The 21,172-nt window shown below is 45.7% G+C and overlaps 1 protein-coding gene across 2 annotated transcripts in view; it reads left to right on the top strand.

The window, feature by feature from the left end:
• AKAP8 (A-kinase anchoring protein 8) overlaps positions 1-21,172 on the top strand; it is a 797,769-nt gene that overhangs the window by 427,208 nt on the left and 349,389 nt on the right. For both annotated transcript variants that reach the window (XM_085654332.1, XM_085654333.1), the window contains exon 9: positions 4,331-4,415. In XM_085654332.1, the coding sequence (XP_085510458.1) occupies positions 4,331-4,415 (85 nt within the window). The remainder of the gene's footprint in view (positions 1-4,330; positions 4,416-21,172) is intronic.

Raw genomic sequence — 21,172 nt, 5'->3', positions numbered from 1 at the left:
GGAGAGAACCGGTTCAGGCCGGCCCTTATCGAAGGATTGTATTTTTCTTCATGCCGAAGACACTACATCAGGCCGGCCGGCTGGGAACGTGTCCTTGGTACGGGGAGGTACAAGAATTTGGTGGGCGGCAGGTTACGGGCCGGAATTTTCCATGAGGAAACGCACCTCTATATTAGTGAAAGTCTGAGGCAGTTACATGTTCAGTCCGTAGGCGGCATCTAGCCGTTAGCAGTAAAGCTACTACTTATTCCAGGGAAGACAGACGCCATCTTGAAGGCGGAGAAAAACCGAGAGACAGATACTCTCCTAGCAGAATAGCCAGAGAGGAGAGAGTAGCCGATAAGGAAGAGGTCCCAGTGACTCGGAGAAGGGTGAAGAGAACAGCGCATAGTGGTGCAGATGTGTATCCGTGACTGCGGAGGTGTGACTTCCAGGCGAGCCGAGGCACAGACGAGAAGGGAACCTAGATGACCACTGAGTGCAGGCTACACACTACTAAGGTGATGTCGACCCTTTCTTATTAGAGTGGACAACTTAATCTTTTACTTTTCTTTGCAGGTTATGTGTTATATTGTAATGTTATGTGATTGCGTATGTAATGAGTAATAAAGTACCCAGTTTGTAGTGAACCAACATGTGCTGCGTGTTCTTGTATGAGAGGGTAGCCTATTCTTCTAGTCAGCTGCGGCTACATGAACAGATGTTAACCCTGATCAGGTAAGTGGTAACTGAATAAGGGAAAGAGGAGCCCCTCGAACCGGAGAACAGGCTATGCCCGAACTGGCAGTCCTTGTGTGATCTGATGAATAGTGAGACTGATTCCCTTTTTGTATGTTATGGTGATCATAGGATGAACTGTCGTATGAGACTGCCGTCTGGGTAGAGAGGTCTGGATTCGTATGGGATCGCGAGGCCGCCACTTGTGATACTGTCGTATGGGCAGAGAGGTCTGGATTCGTATGGGATCGCGAGGCCGCCACTTGTGATACTGTCGTATGGGCAGAGAGGTCTGGATTTGTATGGGATCGCGAGGCCGCCGATTGTGCTGAGACTGCCGTCTGGGTAGAGAGGTCTGGATTCGTATGGGATCGCGAGGCCGCCACTTGTGATACTGTCGTATGGGCAGAGAGGTCTGGATTCGTATGGGATCGCGAGGCCGCCACTTGTGATACTGTCGTATGGGCAGAGAGGTCTGGATTCTTATGGGATCGCGAGGCCGCCGATTGTGCTGAGACTGCCGTCTGGGTAGAGAGGTCTGGATTCGTATGGGATCGCGAGGCCGCCACTTGTGATACTGTCGTATGGGCAGAGAGGTCTGGATTCGTATGGGATCGCGAGGCCGCCGATTGTGCTGAGACTGCCGTCTGGGTAGAGCGGTCTGGATTCGTATGGGATCGCGAGGCCGCCACTTGTGATACTGTCGTATGGGCAGAGAGGTCTGGATTCGTATGGGATCGCGAGGCCGCCACTTGTGATACTGTCGTATGGGCAGAGAGGTCTGGATTCGTATGGGATCGCGAGGCCGCCGATTGTGCTGAGACTGCCGTCTGGGTAGAGAGGTCTGGATTCGTATGGGATCGCGAGGCCGCCACTTGTGATACTGTCGTATGGGCAGAGAGGTCTGGATTCGTATGGGATCGCGAGGCCGCCGATTGTGCTGAGACTGCCGTCTGGGTAGAGAGGTCTGGATTCGTATGGGATCGCGAGGCCGCCACTTGTGATACTGTCGTATGGGCAGAGAGGTCTGGATTCGTATGGGATCGCGAGGCCGCCACTTGTGATACTGTCGTATGGGCAGAGAGGTCTGGATTCGTATGGGATCGCGAGGCCGCCGATTGTGCTGAGACTGCCGTCTGGGTAGAGAGGTCTGGATTCGTATGGGATCGCGAGGCCGCCACTTGTGATACTGTCGTATGGGCAGAGAGGTCTGGATTCGTATGGGATCGCGAGGCCGCCGATTGTGCTGAGACTGCCGTCTGGGTAGAGAGGTCTGGATTCGTATGGGATCGCGAGGCCGCCACTTGTGATACTGTCGTATGGGCAGAGAGGTCTGGATTCGTATGGGATCGCGAGGCCGCCGATTGTGCTGAGACTGCCGTCTGGGTAGAGAGGTCTGGATTCGTATGGGATCGCGAGGCCGCCACTTGTGATACTGTCGTATGGGCAGAGAGGTCTGGATTCGTATGGGATCGCGAGGCCGCCACTTGTGATACTGTCGTATGGGCAGAGAGGTCTGGATTCGTATAGGATCGCGAGGCCGCCACTTGTGATACTGTCGTATGGGCAGAGAGGTCTGGATCCGTATGGGATCGCGAGGCCGCCGTTTATAAGAGGTCTTGGTATGTATAGTAGGAATTCCCTCTCCTTAGGTGGTAGATATATGTGGTTACCTATTGTAGATAGGCCCTAGGGAGAGGGAGGGGGTAACGTTCTGGCTGGGTTAGTGAGGCTCTGATGAACGGGTTCTATCTGATCCGAAAACCCAAGCAGAACACCACCCCAATTCACCCCACCCCACTCCAATCCATCCAACTCCAGTCCAATCTAATCTACCCCATTCTACTGCACCCCAATCCACCCCACCGTAGTCCTACCATGTCAATCCAATGCACCCACCTCAATCAAATCTAATCCACACCACTCCAATCCACTCCACCTCATCCCATTTCAATCCACCCACTCCATTCCACCCAGCTCCACTCAATCCACCCCACTCTACCGCAATCCAATCCACCCCACTCTACTGCAATCCAGCCTGCCCCACTCCCTCAATTCAGTCCAGCCTTTTCCACCCCACTCCATTCTACTCCACTACAGTCTGCAACACTCTCTGCCACTGGACCATTAAACTCTACTCCCCTTTGCTCAACTCTGACACTTAACCCCTCCCCTCCATACACTGTACTCCAACAAATCCACTCTACGACACTCTACTCCCCCACTCCAGTTTAAGACACTCTACTCCCCCACTCCACTCTACTCCATGCCACCAACTTTTAGAGCTTGCTGGACAGCAGCCACACTGGTGTAAATCGTCACAAAAACACATTGCTAAAGCCAACAGCCCTTGTATAGGTATTGGCTTTGCAAATGCTTGTGTATTACTTAGTGTCACTCCATTTAAGAAAACTGGACTTTTTGAACACTCTGTTTTGTGCGCATGTGTAGTCCTTTGGTACCTGTGCCACGGGCCGTTCAACTTGTGTGTGCATGCGCTGACAATTTTTGCATTAGCCCGGATGTGTGTAGTAAATAACACCAACTTGTTTGCGATAGAGGCTTGTTTTCATCTCCGACAGACGGTCGCTGCTCACATGTCATAGAACAAACAAACCGTGCCTCATCAGGAGCTGGGTGAGGTGAACGGTGCCCAGGCAGCTGTTTCCGGCATATTTGGACACAGCTCGGCTTTGCCTCATTTTGGAACTTTGCACAACACTGACATACCTTTCACTTACTCTGACACCGCTCACCTTGCACAATCGCCCACCAATTACTCTGTACAGTCACCCAGACCTTGCACTGGCAGTCAGATACTGCACACCCACCTCTCACACAGTGCTGACTGCACTCGCACATCATTGACATACCTCTCACCCAGCACTCACATTTCTCTCACCCTACACTCACATTCCTCTCACCCTACACTCACATTCCTCTCACCCTACACCCACACCTCTCACCCTGAACTCAAACTGCTCATTCCTCACTTATGCTACTGCCATACCGCACACCCTATACTCGCACACCTCTTACCGTGTAGATGGTAACATCTCTCACTTTGTACATTCACACAATTCTCATTCTGCACTGAACACACTTCAGTCACACTGCATTGAGGCATTTTCAGCCTGTGCTCAGACACTTATCAACCTTCATTCATGTACCACTCACCCTACACGTGGAGCACTCATACCATTTCCCCTGCACTCATACACTGCTCCCACAGCTCTTAACGTATTATCAATCCCATACATGAAATCTAATGCATTTACCAATGCTTGTTATAGTTTGCACCTGGTTACCACCTGATAAATCAATGCAGTTCACACTGTTAGGAAATGCAAAATGCATTGTTACATATCGCTTCTTGTATCCCATTCATTTATGGGAAGATATTCAGAACATGTGAATCAGTACTGCTTAACTGCTGTTACAGGTATCAAATCTTTTTCTTTGTACCATCTACTCACTTAAATGCCTCATATACTGATGTATTTTCACCTAGGTTTTGTTAGAAAATGTATAGCTTGGGATATAAGTTAAGAAGGATATCCATAAGTTAAAAAAGTTATCTTAAAAATGTAATAATAGGTGTTTTCTTTATTAGGAGCAGAGGATGACGAGGAATCAAAAAATAAGAAAAAGGAGAAGTTGCGCAAAAAGGACAGATCGCGTGATCGAGCAATGGACAGGTGCAAAGCTGATGAATATTGTGCATATTGCTCTAATAGCCTGTTTTTCACTGAACACACTGACCAGGTTGTAATTGGCTAGGGCTGCTTACTTGTGTGTTAGAGTCTCTGGCATATTTATTAGGCAGTAAAATGCAGCAGGTGTGCTATAAACAGTTCATAGCTCTGTAACCTTAGTACAGTTGATTCTGAATTCACAAAGAACTGTATTCAAGCCTACACAAAGCGTAAAACTTTTTCCCATCTCAACTAAAACCCATCTCCCACTGTTGTCCTCTTTAACCCGCTTAGCCCCTCCCAGGGAAGTTCTTGCTAAAACTGCGACCCCTCTATTTGTTGATGATTGTGTTGTGCATGCCACCAGCTCAAAGCCACTCAAAAGCATAAGACTCCTTCTAGCCCAGGGGACGTGAGTTTCTTGAAGGCAAAGAACGTCACATTTATTATATTTCACGAACTGTGCCCATTTTCTACGTTTCCTCCAGTCATTTATACTACCTATATTGATCGAACAAACTCTAATGCCTGCCATCCCAAGGGTCAACCCGCACATCGATAAACACCAGCACTTTCCACAGATTATCCTTTGCTATAATCATAATCTGACTAAAAAAATATCCAAAACAATCCATATACTCCAAACTGCATTCTTTTTTCTTTTTTCCCTCATTCCCTAACATCCCCACCCCTCCACCCTTTCCAACCCTCGACCCCAGCCCACCCACCCCGACCCCGCCACCCCCCCGCCTCAACCCCTTCTGTGAAGCGCTCAGACCTAGTCTGTGCATGTGATGGATGCAAAAGGACACAGTGAGGACAAAGAATTAGACAAAAAAAATAAAAAAAATTCGGAGACCATACCACAATTCAGACCAATATAAGAATATGCAACACGATTTCCCTTTCTGGAGATTCTACTAATCTACTGAGCCCTTCTTAACTTCAAAGACAAGCTGTAATAATTACTCCCCCTAACAGTTTAACAGACAAGACTATTTGCCTATAGAGTCCAAATACTCTTTTGCCTTAATTTCCGAAGCAAAAAATATAGTCCTGCCTTCATTGATTATTTTGAGCTGGGCTGGATTTATCACGAAGGCTTGAATCTTCTTCTCCTGAAAGGGTATAATCATCTCCCTCAGGCGCCACCTTCGCTCAACTGTCGTATGGCAAAAAGTCTGGGCGCACAAAGAAAGAGACCCCTTCACTACTTCTCCTCGCATCAGGTCTCGCCTTCTCTGCAATAGACTGTCTCAGAATAAAATTACCCAAAAATATCAGCACAGCCCTGGGTTTATCACCTTCTTTGGTATTCCTACGAAGTCTGAAGGGGGTACGGTGGACCTGTTGTATCTCAGTAGACCAATTCCAGATAGAGAGCTCTGGAAATGCTTGTTCAAAGAGCTTTATGATATAAGCCCTTATGTCAGAGCCCTCAACTCCCTCTGGGATTCCCAAGACCCTGAAATTGTTCCGACGCAGCCTGTTCTCCATCTCCTCCATTTTCCACTGCATGTCAACCACCTGCGAACGCTGAGAATTCACCTGACTGGAGGCTGCAGCTGCCTCAGCCTCCGTTATTACGACTCTCTCCTCCAGACTCGACACTCTATCCCCCATGTTGGTACAGACTTTAGAAAGCTTCCTAACCACGCCCTGCATCTTCCTCATGGCAGCCTGAGCCTTACGATTCTAAACATCTCAGCAGATTGGTGTAGTAACTCTGCATATCTGGGACGTAAGCCGAGAGTCTTTAGGGCCGTAAAGGCTCTTATCAGCTCACATGGAATGGTAGATGTCTGGGGGGTCAAGGAACCCCTAAGATCAGGCTATACATATTTCTCAAACCCTGCCCAAAAATACTCAAAGTTGGATTATTTTTTTGTATCATCCTCTGAAATAAATAGGGTAGAAATCACCAAACTTCCGATGTTTCTCTCGGATCACAACCCGCTGGTGCTAACATACAAAGTGGAAGGGCAAGAAAGGGTTCGGACTAGATGGACCTTCGAAAGGAGATTATTGTCGGATAATCGATTTGTTGATCATCTAAGGAAATGGGTAGTAGAATTCTTTGATGCCAATAGATATAGTACATCACGAAACGGGGTCTGGGAGACATTTAAAGCATCTCTTAGGGGCGAATCAATAAGCTGTGCAGTAAGGCTCAGAAGGGAAGATAGGAGCGAGGTTGAAAGACTTACTAGGAAATTATCATTGGCGGAAGAACAGCATATTTTAGATATAGCACAAGGTCGGGATAGTAATGAGAGCTATTGGATATTGCTGGTTGCCAGAGCGGAATTACAGAAGTTGGTGTCACACAGGGCAACGTGTGATTATCAATCTTCTAGGGCTAAACGCTACGAAACAGGTGAACAGGCTGGTAGAATTCTAGCTTTACAAATTAAGCAGGGGAAAGCAAAAAATTTCATTGCCAGCATAGAAGAAAATGGGACAGAATTTACAGACGCTAGAGACATTTTACAAGTTTTCAAGAAGTTTTACCAAAATCTCTATGCTGAGGAAAAACTAGATGACATCCAGGGCGAAGAGGTTATGGATAATGGCCTTGTGTAGGGGATTTAGCAAGGGAAGAGATGGAGATGGATATCAATAAGAGTGAGATCACTGCTGCCCTGCGTGAGCTTGCCACGGGCAAGGCAGCGGGCCCTGACTGGATTCCTTTGGAGGTCTATAAATGTTTAGAATCTGAGATCACTCTGCTCCTTATGGATCTTTTCAATGGTATAATCTGCACAGGAGTAGTCCCAGAGTCATGGAAGGAAACTAGTATAGTGGTCTTTCACAAGAAAGGCAAGCCCAGCGAGAAACCGGGATCCTACCGCCCCATATCGCTAATTAATGCGGACACGAAATTATATTCTAAGATATGGGTTAAAAGGCTGGGCAGGATCATTGGCGATCTCGTCTCCCCGTGGCAGCATGGGTTTGTACCTAGTCGAGGCACAACGGACCATATCAGGAGAGCAATAGCCCTGTTTGATGCTCAGGCTGCTGTGGGGAGGGGGGGGGGATGGGCATGATACTGCTCGACGCCGAGAAAGCCTTTGATCGAGTGGCCTGGAACTTTCTCTGGGGGATCTTAATGGGAAGAGGATTCGGTGTGAAATGTATCAAAGCGCTTAGAGCGATGTATGTTGATCCAGTGGCGCGTATTGTTGTTATGGGGGAGAGTTCGGATAAAATCTATATAAATAGAGGTACGTGTCAGGGTTGCCCCTGCTCCCCTATCCTCTTCTCTCTCTATATCGATCCACTTATTCGGAAGATTTTAGAGTGCCCTATGATTAGTCCTGTGGTCTGTAATGGCTATGAAAGTAAGATCATGGCGTATGCAGATGATTTGGCTGTGATCACTACTAACCCTCAACAGGCACTTGCGACTCTGACACAATTGGCTAAAACGTATGGTAGTCAATCTGGGTATTTGTTAAATGAATCTAAAACACAAATTATATGTACGAAAAATATTGTTAAATCAGACTCTAGATTCGTGGACTCAGCTAGTTATTTGGGGATTAGAATTAATGCTTCAATAGAAAATATAGTAGCGGAGAATTTTGTTCCACTTAGTAAATCTATAGAAGCCGATCTGAAAAGAATCGATGTTCTACACCTATCATTGATCGGGGGGGGTAATGTGCTCAAAATGTCAATGCTCCCTAAAATATTATATATGTTTCATGCCATTCCCCTTTTAGTTGAGGAGAAGATAATCAAAAATTTGGAATCGATTTTTATTAGGTTTATATGGCAGTATGGGAAAATTAGACGTTCTACTAATCTAATGTCACTTCCTAGGGAAAGGGGTGGTTTGGCTCTACCAAACCTGAGGCTCTATCATTGGTCATGTCTGTTAATTCAGATGTCTATTCTATTTCAGTTACAGCCATGTCACAGCCAAGTAAATAACGATATTCAGATGCCACCTTCTATTTTTGAGTTGTTAGTCGGGAGAAAAGCACTAGGGCTTCTAATGTGTGAAATTGATCGAAGGTATTATAAAAGGGCCCGTTTTAAGATTCTGGAAGGGGTGTGGGGTGTTTGGAGGGCGACCTTAACATTTTGTAAAATCCCCAAGATCAATTCATACCTCCATCTTTGCAATTCGAGTCTATTCCGGTGGACGGGCTTAGATAGAATTCTTTGGGTCTGGAAGGATCTGGGAATCAAGACACTGGGGGATATATCCGGGGAAGATGGTTCAACGTCCTCCAGCGTAGTGCTGGTATCCCATCAAATCATTGGCTCTCTTATGTTCAAGTAGTATGTACACTTAAGGCATTAAGACCAAGGATGTCACTTACGGTAGAATCTTCTATGATTGATATGTTGGTAAAAGGGGGTCAGAAAATAAAAGCCATCTATATGTCTCTACTGGATGAAATTCAAGATGATTTGGAGAAAACGGAACATGCTCTGGCAGTAAAATTAGGGAACCCTGATGTCGATCTAGATTTGGCCCTGCATCTGAACAAAAAAGTATTTCGTTCTATGAATCTGCGGGCTCAGCATTACAAAACTTTTTTTGATCTTTATTATTCCCCCGCAAAGCTTTATTCATGGAGGGTTAGGGAAGATGATAGATGCCCCAGATGTAATATGGGGCACGCAGATCTGTTACATATGTTTTTTAATTGTGGCTCTTTAGCAGTAATTCAGGGAGAGATAGGGAAATTCTGGGAGGTAGTTTTAGGACGAAAGATCGATCTATCTCCTTCCCTGATGATATTGGGTATAGATAATAGGTTAAATCTTGGGAAAGTCGAGGAAGCTTTGGTTTTTATCTCTGTTGCTGTACTCCGGATCTTAATTTCCTCAGGTTGGAAGGACATGAATGCTCCTTCATTTCAAATGTGGCTGTCTAGATTATTGGATATGCATAATATCGAGATATCCTTGTACGCCCAGAAGGGGAATAAAACCGCTGATTTCGGTATATCCATTTGGTCCCCCATATCAAACTGGAGGGAGGCTAGAATGAAAGAGGGAGAGAATATAGTATCATGAATTGTTTATCTATTTTGGCCCTTTCGGCTTTTTCTTTGAATGTTAAGTTTGTCAATACAAAGGAAATTTGTAATGCTGTTTTTTTTTTTTTTTTTTTTTTTTTGTGTTTTGTAACAGTATGTCCAAACTGCATAAATAAAAAAAAATAAAAAAAAAGAACTGTATTCAAGCACTGCACCAGTGGTGTAGCAGAACTTGAAGGGGCCCCCTGCAAACTGCATGTAGGGCCCCCCGACGCCCGGACACAGTCCGAAGCTTTCAGGCCAGGGCCCTGCCAGTGTCGTAGGGGACCGTGCTGCACGGGGGCTTTTGTTAAGCCACTGCACTTGTAACACCAACTTAACACTCCAAAGGAATGTTATAACAATGCCTCTTACTGGAAGCACTTGCAGTTCTTAGTAATTGGAGGATTGTACACATTTAATCTTGACATCTTAAATCTGGCAATTAATACTAATTTATTAATTTTTCAGTCTTTAGTAACAGTGAGTTTGGATGAGCACCCATGCATAGTGCTTCGGAAAGTGATATTTTTTTATAAATACCTGACTAACATATCCACCTCTCAAATTACTTTCATACTTCAATATCCTAATTCAACTCTAATCCTTAATGTGTCCCGGAGTAGCGTGCTACTCGACAAAAAGGCGCTTCGACGCCTCGTCAGGAATAGTAAGTGCTATATAAATGCAATTACAATACAATACAATACATTGCTCCTGCACTCCATTCCGCAGCAGACTGCTGAGGAAGTATGTACCTCGGCAACAGATGTGTTTCAGTCTTCCAATTAATGTTTTGGGATTTCAAGTCACCATTTAAAGAGGTAAATAATGATCAGTATATCTTATTACCGCCATAGCTTTTAGACCTCTTTGAGAGGCCTGAACCTATGAGGGAGCAGTTTTTTCATTTTGTAGCAGAAAATTGTTTGTTTCCCCTCGTAGGTCAGTCAACAGTTTCTGCTAGTAAATGTATGTGTGTACCATCTGGTGGCACCACCATGCCAAGTCTGTTTTTCTGCCATATTGCTCGGGTGAAATCTGCAGTCCAAGTATTACGTTGTCTTGGTGCATCATCAGTTACTTGCTTTCTTTCAACAAGTTCCTTTAAGGCTTCACAGCTAGGAACTAGGAAAAGATGAAACAAGCAGCATCTCCTTACATTTGTTTTTTCTGCTCTTAGGGCCTGATTACGATGGCAGTCAGACCTCCACCAACAGGCTGTCGGTGGCAGTCTGACCGCTGACAGCCCTTCTGTCCGACCGCCACATTACAATTCCAGTGGTCGGACCCACAGCAGTCGGAGGGAAGACCACCGCCTCCGCCGGGATCAGAGATCTCGATGGGGCGATGGTCGTAGTTGAATCTCTGAATGGCAGCGGTGCTGAGGCAGGGACCGCTATCGGGAATACGAAATCCCTTTCCGACAGCTGTTTCTTGTTTCTTGACACCGCCAAGGCGTTTGTTTACATAGAATGGCCATACTTACGGAAAGTGTTGGGAAGAATGGGGTTGGGCGCGGCAATGTCGAAATGGATAAAACTGCTCTAGACTAACCCGGTGGTAGCACGCATACAATTGAATGGCTGTATCTCTGACCCTATCACTTTACAATGCAGGACGAGGAAAGGTTGCCCACAGTCCCCGATAATGTTTGCCTTGGCGTTGGAACTTTTAGTTAGTACACTCCGCAAAATACACAGCAACAAAGACTTACAGTTTGGCAATGGTAGGAAGACCCTATTCGTTACCTTTGGATCCTGATCTAAAAAGAACCAAAAGGGATCCTGAGGGTACAACTATGGCACTTTACTGGATAAAATTGAAACCAATGTTGACAAATGGATTAAACTGCCCATAAAAATGGCAGTATGTATTGCGATTATTGAAATGTTGCTACTACCCCAACTCCTCTACCTTTTCCAAAATATCCTGATACCATTAAAATTGAGTTTTTTTCAACCACTTACATCCCTCACTAACTAAACTCACATGGGCAAGTAAGCAGCCAAAAGTCAGCTGGGAACTTCTGCATAGACTACATGATGGGTGGTTTGTTGTGATTTAGAAATATACTACTAGATAGCTCAAGTACATTTTGCCGCACACTGGTTCCACAACTACAGACCAGTACCACACCGAAACTTAGAACTGGGCTTAGAAAAACCTCACAAGCTTAACACTGCTATCATGCAACCTCCAAGGAGACCAGGGCCTGATATTCAGGTAATGCATTGCACTACACGAGCATGGACACAACTGAATAGACTTACTGTCATAGAGATTGTATACTCACCACACATTGCACTATCCTAAAATCCCAAACTGGCAATTACTAGTGAACAATTGATGGTACAACATTTGCAGGATAGACAAATCATGACACTGGGAGATTTATATGTGGAGAGGGTTTGATTCTTCACCCTTGAGGAATATCTATCAAAAGGCTGCTCTACGCCACTAGTGATATTTCTCTATGCCAGGCTCCGTCTGTATTTCCTACTTATCCTCGGTTCCAGTGGATTGGAGGTTGTTGAGTCTTGCAGCGACTGGCTCATTGACTACAAAAATATCACCACAATGTACACTACAATTCTGAGTGACCTGCCCAAGGAGGGGCATCATTTCAGGGCTAAATGGTTGACAGCTTTGGGTATGCAACTGACAGACGCACAATGGGAATACTGTTGTCGGAGCACAAGCAAAGTTTCAATGAATGGAAGACATAGACTACTATATCACAGCTTTCTCCACCAGGTCTACTACACTCCAGCTAAACTGCATAAATGGGGGTTGGGGGGGGGGGGGCAGAAGCACTGGGACTCAGGACCAAGGCACAAGTGCATGGCATCTGGAAAGTTGCTAATCATCTGACAGGCTCTCTAATCACTAGAGCCAACAGCCTGAGTCTGTTTCATCTTGCCGACCATGATGGCATTTCCACCAAGAGGTGGTTCAAAACCTCTTTGCCCTGTGGGGTACCCCTCAGATGGACCTCTATGCCCCTAAGAACAATTTGCACTGCCTGCAGTTCAGAGCTGTCCTGTACCCATTGCAGGGAGCCTGGGTGGATGTGTTTCATTTGATGTGGACTTTTCTGCTTCACTATGCATCTCTCCCCCCCCCCCCCCCCCCCCTATCCTTAATTCCGTAGGGTTTGAGGAAGCTATGACAGGACAAGGCCCAAGTTGTTCTTATCTCTCTGGACTGAATAAAAAGATTAGTTTACGCATACCTTCTCTGGCTTATCCTGTGTCCCCCTAGTATAACTACCTCTCAAAGCGGATCTCCTCTCCCAGTTCAAGTGGTTGGTTCTGCACCCCAAACCTCCAGAGCCTCGTCCTAAGTACCCGGAGATTGAGTAGGGACACCTGGGCTCTTTGACCTGTAATCAGAGGTTGTCCATGTCATCCTGTCAGCTCGTCACCCTTCCACAAAGTCTTTCTGCATTGGATGGTAGAACAGTTTTGTGGCATGGTGTGCATATCAAAATGTAGACCCCCACCCATGAAGACCTATCTATCATAATTGTTACTTTTTTCCCTTTCTTTGGCCCATCTAAGTTGTGTAGTGGGCACAGTTAAATGCTATATTGCAGCCCTTTCGACCTTCATTTGTCTTCCTGATCAGCCCCTGATTGTTGAAGCATTTCTGAAGAGCTTATGTATATATTTCCTCCTACACCCTTTTTGAGTCCCCAATGGGATCAAAATTTTGTTTTCACTAAGTACACGAGGGCTGCATTTAAATCCCTACACAGGTGCCAGCGAACCTAAAAAAACTAGTTTTCTTCTAGTGCCCCCATTCCACATGGGGCTGTCCGATACTGTTCCCAACTGAACCAGTTGTTTGTTACATACAGAAGCACCAAAACGGGGAAGTTCGTCCAGAAGAGGACGTTGTCTTGACATGATCGTCTTCTGCATTAAAATCTGTTAAGCCCTTGCTAGAAGAACGAACCATCCAAGGAAATACATGCTCGTTCCACCAGAGTGAAATCTTCAACAGCAGCAATGGTTAGGGGTGTTCCCGTGGTGGAGATTTGTTGCTCGGTGACTAGGAATTTCCTTTATACATTTTCAAAGCACTGTTGTTTGGATTTATAAGTGAGAAGTGATGGTAATTTCGCCTATTCTCTACTGCAGAATTTCTTTGTCTGAAGATTATTCACCTTGGAAAGGGTACTGTTGTGAGATCTATTCAGAAAGTGATTAATCTGTAAGTAGAAGTATCCATCAGCTTTGGTTGCCATCTTTCCCGCGGATACTCTTATCTGTAGATTCCTCACCAGTCCTGCCCACCTCTCCGTTCTAAAGGACAATCATAGTCTCCTGGATATGATTTGGGTTCCCATGTGGTTCTGTTGCACTGCACATCTATGTTTCATCTGATGCTGTCCTTGTCTCTGCCTCCAAGGGCTCGGAAAAAATGGATGAAGAACTAACATCAGGGTGCACGGGTGCTGCCATATGGCTCCAGGGATATCACACCTGCGCTCCATCTTGTGCCAAGATGAAGCAAGGCCCACCCACCCGTGCAGGAGAGCTAATAGAAAAGTTTTCTGCATCCAATCTGGCTCCTGGAGATGTACAAAAGGTGAGGAATCTACAAGTAAATAGATGTCCATCAGAAAGGTACAGCGAGTGCTTGTAAGGTTTAGCTCTCTTGGCCAAGGGAGATTATAGGCAATATGGCACTCCACTGTTAACTAAGGCAAATGTTCCATGAAAACATTTGAATTCAGTCCAGGTTATGATGCAGGATATATACTGCAGAATTCCGCTGGTGTCTTCTCCCTCAGTACATACTTCTCGAATAGATACTCCACAAACTCCTTCCTTAAATCGAGTTTGTGCAGCAGCTACCTGCACCTCCACCACTACTTCCTCCACGACATTCTCCTCTAGCTTGCATACCTTCCAAATAACCAATCTATGGGGTAGATGATGCTAGTTATAGCTTCATAGTCTTCAGTTTACATAAGCGTGACATTTTCATACTTTCAATGCCCTTCTTTCAGTGCTGTGACATTTCAGTACCTTATGTGTGATACTTTGAGTGACACATTATAGGCAGTAGAACAAAACAATTATGTTTATGTAGTGAGGTAAATATCTGAAGTTACCCCTTTGTGGAATGTAATAGTCTATATACTGTCTTAAAACAGCTGCAGTGTTCCTGAAATTCTTTTCACAGCTAGGTACAAAAAAGTTCTTCCTACTGTACTGTGTACCTCATAGACTTATTCTGGTGGACAATTTTGGAATTGGACAGGCAATGTATGCCAGTTACGACCTGTCCTAAGTAAACATGCTCCTCAGCAGTCAGTGACTGCCTATTATGGAGAACTCTTGGTGGCCTCCACTTCTGCCTGCTCCATCTACAGCTTGAACTTACTATGATTCATCAGGCTAACTTTGGGGTAAGGCACATTTTTGGGAACTCACATTCGTGCCTTGTGAGACAAATCCAATGTATCTTTATACATTAGACGTGTTGAGTTAAAACAGTCTTGTCGTCATTAAATACTTTACTGCGCATGTGGAGATCTAGGGTGTTGGGTTCATAAAAACAACACTTAACTCTTCTGCATCAGGAAAAAAAGAACACTCACTCACTGTAGCTATGCCTGCCGGCAGTAGGTCTGCTGAATTTAGCATTGCAACAAAGCATGTTTCTGTTGGTCTCTAACATTGAGGGTGTTCGCAACACTAGAGTAGGCAGCTTATGTATTTTGTCTCTACTTATCACACAAGTGGGAGCTTCTCTAGGAAGTTCCCAATCCCATTTTCGAGGTCTTGAGTTGGCCTCACCCATAGACCCTTTTGTACCACACTTCATCACCAAGGATAACCTACTAATGCCATGGACCGGGGCATTTCTGTATATTCTTCCTCCTATCCATTTAATTCTAAGGGTAGGTCAGGAGATTAGACCGAGCCTTCGGTGCTCTGTGATCCTCGTAGCCTTCTCCTGGCCTCACCAGATGCAGTACTCCGACCAACTCCAACTACTACAAATGGACCCTGTACACCGCACCAGAGCCTCCTCCTGTCTGTGGAAGGAAGAGTAAGATTGCTAGACTTCTCCCTGCCTGTGTTTTTTTCTTAATGAGTTGTCCTTTCAACACCTAGGACTCTCAGTGGAGAACATGTAGGTACCGGTGGTTGACAGGAAGTCCCCCACAAGAGACCAACATTGGAGCAAATGAATGAGGGTCTTTAATAGGCTATTAATGACGAACTTCTACCAACCTAAATGCAAAACTATGATGTCCTTTATTCACCAGCTGGCAGAAATAGTTATAAAGTGAATACCTTCATCATGCCCATTGAAACCTGTTGTAGCACACCTTAAGAATCTTGTCTCCAAGCCCAACGAGGCCCCAAAAGATGTCTACCAAGCCTAATTCACTGTTCCTTCCTGTATGGGGTTCTACTGCAGCTGATATCTGAATCTGGCTCTAGCCAAGCAGAGGCACATGCCTTTCATGCCACATGAAACTTAGTTGTGGAAAACGTTTTTTCTGGCAGCTTTACATCAGCCTTGAGAATAAGCAAGTTACGACCATGTGGCTCCTCAGAGTCTTTTTAAGTATTCCATAGGCACAGAATGGGTCTGATGGATACATCTTCCCGCTGATTTTTAGCCATATGAATATCTTAGCTAGACTTGTTCAGGAAACGTTTTGCCCAGCAATAGCTTTCGAGTGTTGCCAGGTGGTGCCATGCAGCTTCAGCTTTGCCCAGCGGATGAGACAACATCAGAGTTTATGTGGCAGAAACTGGGGTGCTGGCTATTTTTCTGTGCCTTATTGACACGAATGCAGAGCTCTATTGGTGCTTCACTGGCGAAATTGCTAAGTTAGTTCATAGCAACTAGGTAAAATGTCTCCTCCTAACATAACTAGTTTTAAATTATGTTGTAGATGCTATAAGAAGATGCCTCTGTTGTACCCACATGAAATCTGTATGTGTTGTCTGGGTTCCAACCACAACTCCACAGCTTGCGTCTTCTGTTTATTAATGCATCTGCAAGCCTTTAGAGAGTGTGAAGGACATGTTCCCCTCCTAGCTGAGTTAAGTTTCCTGAGAAATGATCACACAGAAGATCTTTTCATAAAAATCAAACATGTCACTATAGGTAAGAGAAAGCCGCTTTTTCCTCGAGGAAACAGTCCCCCTCCCGGTACCTTTTGTAGCCTTGACACTGGTCCTTGTTGCTGGGCTCATCCTCATTGGAGCTGATCCGGAAATTGAAAAACATAAAGCCGATTTCCCATTTCCATCAGCTGATACTATGCAGACCATGCTAAAATTATCCAGGGTGGCTCCTCTACATTCTGGGTCAATCCCAAGGGCAAACATGATCCTGCAGGTTTGGTGAATCTGGCCTGCACAGACTTTGGCACTTAATAAGCAATCTCTGCCCAAAGCACCACCCGCTGTTCAGTCCAGACAGCGCCCTCGCAGCTGCTGTCAGCTCCATCTCCAAAGCTTCTGAAGTCACCTGAAATCAATTAAATGGCAAAGGCTAAGCTATTTTTGATGATGAGCAATTGGCATAACATTTTCCTGGGCTCAGAGATTTGCCTGGATGGAAAAGGATTAAGGTTGTAGAGAAGACAATGGCCTGGAGATCAATAACCTTCTTTCCCACATTTCAACACTGATGCAGGCTTAGCTGCAGAAGCTTTTTAAATGACTTTTCCCTCTTCAGAGGTGAAATCTAACATTTTCAGAGAGATCCTACAGCCTTCCTTTACAGTTGAGGAACATTTTCTCCCCCTAAATGAATCATTACTGTAGTCTTTTTTGGTTGCTTGGGAGAAGCCCTTTTTGGGCACAGCAGTATGCAAGATCCCAGCAGATCTCAGGTTGGTAAGACTTTATCAGGGGACATAAGTAGTGAGGTGTGTTTCTGTCCCTCCAAATCCTATCCCTAAAAAACAGCGTACAAGAAATTCCATTGCAGGGAGTCAAACTCCTTACTTATATCTATTGAAAAGGCCATGGCATCAGGCAGCAACGAATCCTGACCATTGAGGACCGGTATAAGTTGTGGAATATTCAGTAGCATGCTGCGGGTGGGAATAAAGCCTGTCTGATCAGGGTGCACCAGGTTGGTCATGTGTGGTGCCATTCTGTGGCCAAAATGTTGCTCTGAATTTTGTAATCTGCATTGAGCATAAATAACGGTTTGTAGGAGTCAACCTTTAGCGGGTCTTTACCTTTTTTTGGTTGCAACACTATTATGACCTGGCATAGGGATGGCGGGAGCACACCAGTGTGCATTGGCTCATTGCAAACTGTCACAAGTCTTAGGACAGTTGCTGCCAAGAAGGTAGAGTAGAATTCCATAGGCAGGCCGTCCGTTTTTGGGACTTTGTCCCTGCCCATCTCCTTGACGGCTCCCTGGACACTCTGCACTGTAGCCTCCTACCCCAGTTGTTCGGTCACCACTGGGTCTAGCATAGGCGGGGATGCATCTGCAATGTAGTGAAACACCTCTGACTCATCGACCTCTATGCCTGCAAATAAGAGTACTGCATTAATATTTCCTGTGCAAACACAAGCTGGTTACTAGACTACTTACTTGAATCCAAAGTATAGTATGGCCTCCAGTCTTTTCCAGGTATGCCCTGAAATTGTACTGTCACAAGCGCTCCAGCGAGGTGAACAGTTTTTCATGCTCTGCAAGCAGCATATGTCTACGGTCCATGGAGCCCCTCTAAGACCGCCATCTGTTTTCGTATGTCAGAGTGCAGTTGAGCATGCACCTTGTCTTATTAGCAAAGGTAACCGTGTATGGCCACCTTAAATGCCTCCCACTCAGTCACTACAGTTGTTTCGTTGCCCTGGCTATCAGCCCAATAATCAATGATTTTCTTGAGTAGTGAGGAGCTAAACACTTGGTCCTCTAATAATGATGGATCTAGTCTCCCCGAAGGGATGGTGGTCCTATGTGTGGACCATCAAAAGGTACACAGCAGGGGACAATGATCAGAGTATGTCCCTGTTAGATATTCAGTGACGGTCACCCTCTCCCATGTCTCAGGTCAGCCAAGTACCTTGTCCATTTGCACAACTATGTCATGCACTCTAGAGTGAAAGGAGTAGACCCTGGCCGCCAGGTTCTTTGTCCAGTCAGTCAGTCCCCAAGCCCGTATCCAGCTGCAGAAAGCATCCACTAGTTTAGCCGCTGGTGCCGTGCCTACTGGGGGGTGAGACCTTTCCATGCAGGTATCAGCCACACAGTTAAAGTTTCTACTCACTATTCAGGTATAGGAGAGCATAGATGGGAGGAGGACCGTCAGGCTGTCCAAGAAGGGAGCCAGGTCGGTGTTGGGGCATATACGTTGAGCAGTCCCAAGTCCTTACCTTCTAGTCATCCCTACACAAACCTACACTCTAGGTCAACAACAAATCTGTCTAGCAGGAATAGTACCCCAGGCTTAATCCAGATAAGGGGCCCACTTGCAAAGGCGGAGAAAGCTGCATAATATAGTTGGCCTCTCTGCCTCTTATCTAATGATATTCCCTCTGTCAGCCATTGTTCGGTGGGTCTCTTGCAAGACTGTGACTCTCGCCCCTCTCTGCCTCAAATGCTCTTGTACATTATAGTGCTTAGAAGGTGATGCCGGCCCCGTATATTCCAGGTTATTAGTCGGAGGTGATCAGCCATCTCAGCAACAGACATGCAGTCGAGAGGTGAGATAGCCCCACAGCCTGCGCCCCACTGCTTCTCCAGATACCATGCCTCACAGCAACCACACCTGACAAGAACCCAACACACATAACAAAATCAAAAAGGATACCACCAAAAACAACCCCAGAACCCACCAAAGATGTGAGAAAGGTACACATCCTAAATGTAAAGAGGCACAAACCTAACAAACCGGGCCTTACATCCCGGGTCAAGCCAGTCCATATTGGAATCATTTAGCGGGACCAAAGGCTAGCCAAACCAGTAAAGTTACTCCAGTATTGGAGCTTTCATAGATTCACATGCCTGAATCATTCGCCGTTGTCGGGACGGGAGTTTCCGGTACATAAAAAAGCATTGCTTAGCACTATAACCAACAGAAAAGAGGCCTAGGCCCATTTTCCTTTGCAACCCATAACCATCGTTATGTAAAAAAAAAACTAAACTTATCTCTGAACCAATCAGAGCCCCTCACCCTCTAGAACCCTCCTGAGAGAACCTTCTGCCCCTCAGATTTTCTACCGCACGTTGTGCTAGGGAGTCTCTTTTGAGCTCTGCTCAAATTCTACAGATGGTTCTAGATTGAAGTGTTTTTTCAACTGAGTTTTCTTCATCATTTTCTGGAGAATGGCTGACAAGGAGAAGAAGGGTTTGTTTAGAGCCTGTGCCACCTGTTTAAAGAAGAGGTTATATACTGACGACCCTCATAAAGATTGTATATACTGCCTTTACCCACACCATCAGGCGAAGGAGTGTAAGGTATGTCGTACCTTTTCTAATAAAACTCTGAAGGATCGTGAAGGTAGACTGTTAATTTGGCTCCAAAAACTTAAGACCAGGAAGGACGTCGTGTCTAGTGACAGTGATGAGGCGTCAACTGCTTCAAGGAGGTCTCAGAAAAGAGGTAGATCTCCTCAGGCTCATACCTCAGGGGAAAAACCTGAGAAGGCTCTTAAAAAGATCACGTCTGGGTCTTCAGAGCGCAGTCCCTCAAGATCTCCTCAAATTATGGAAAAGGAGAGCAAGGGTCATGCTTCAGGGGTAAAACATTCAAAAAAGACGAGTTCAGAGCCTTCAAAATCAACCCTTAAAATTAAACATTCGCTTAAAAAACCAACCTCTACATCGCCTGAAGAGAAATTAGAAAAATCTTCATCGTCGACGGGATCGTCGACGAAGAAAAGTGAGGTAAAGATCACTATTAAACCTATACCCTCGTCGACGATGCCATGCAGTGTCGATGACAAGAGCATCGAGGACAGCGACAGTGAGGACGACCACAACTACGTCATCGACGGGATCGTCGACGACCGTGACAACAGGATCGACGACAACTGCGACGATGACGGCAACGTCGACGGCGGCATCGGCGACGAAGGTGTCGCCGGCGATTTCGATGGCAATCTTGTCGACGGGCTCGTCGACGAGAGAAAAAACCCCAGAAAAACGGGATTTTGCCAGGAAAAGGAAGATTACCCTGGACATTACATCTCCTAGTAAGGTAACACCTCTGGTTCCATCCCACTTGTTGGAGGAAGAAGACTCGCAGGAGGAACATAATGAGGGTCCTTTTGGCTACGCAAGTAGCCCCTCTCAGTTACATGTTAAATGTCAGGCAGATGACTGGGAGGATGATTATGGGGGTTATCAAGACTGTCCCCAGCAACACTATCAGGAAGAGATGGTGAGTGTTCCATCTTCACTACTGACTGATTTGCAGTTCATGTTGGATGACTATAAAAGGAGACATCCTTTACCTCATTCTACCCAGAGGATTCCAGTGACTACATCACACTCTGTTCCATGTACACCTGTGCGAAGACAAGAGGTACCGGTTCCCGTGCCTATATCACCATTGCCACAACAGGCTCTAGACACATCTGACGATGAGGAGCAGGAAGAGGGGGAGATAACGGACCCTAGTAAAGAATGGGATGATTATCTGATTCCGTCCCCTTCATCTCCTTCACCGAGGCCTGTTGATTCTCCTCCGGAGGACATCGGGGGGGTTCCATA

The sequence above is a fragment of the Triturus cristatus genome, chromosome 4_1, assembly GCF_964204655.1.
Source record: "Triturus cristatus chromosome 4_1, aTriCri1.1, whole genome shotgun sequence".
NCBI lineage: Eukaryota > Metazoa > Chordata > Amphibia > Caudata > Salamandridae > Triturus > Triturus cristatus.
Note: the sequence above shows the minus strand (reverse complement) of the source record. Positions and strands in the feature narration are given on the sequence as shown.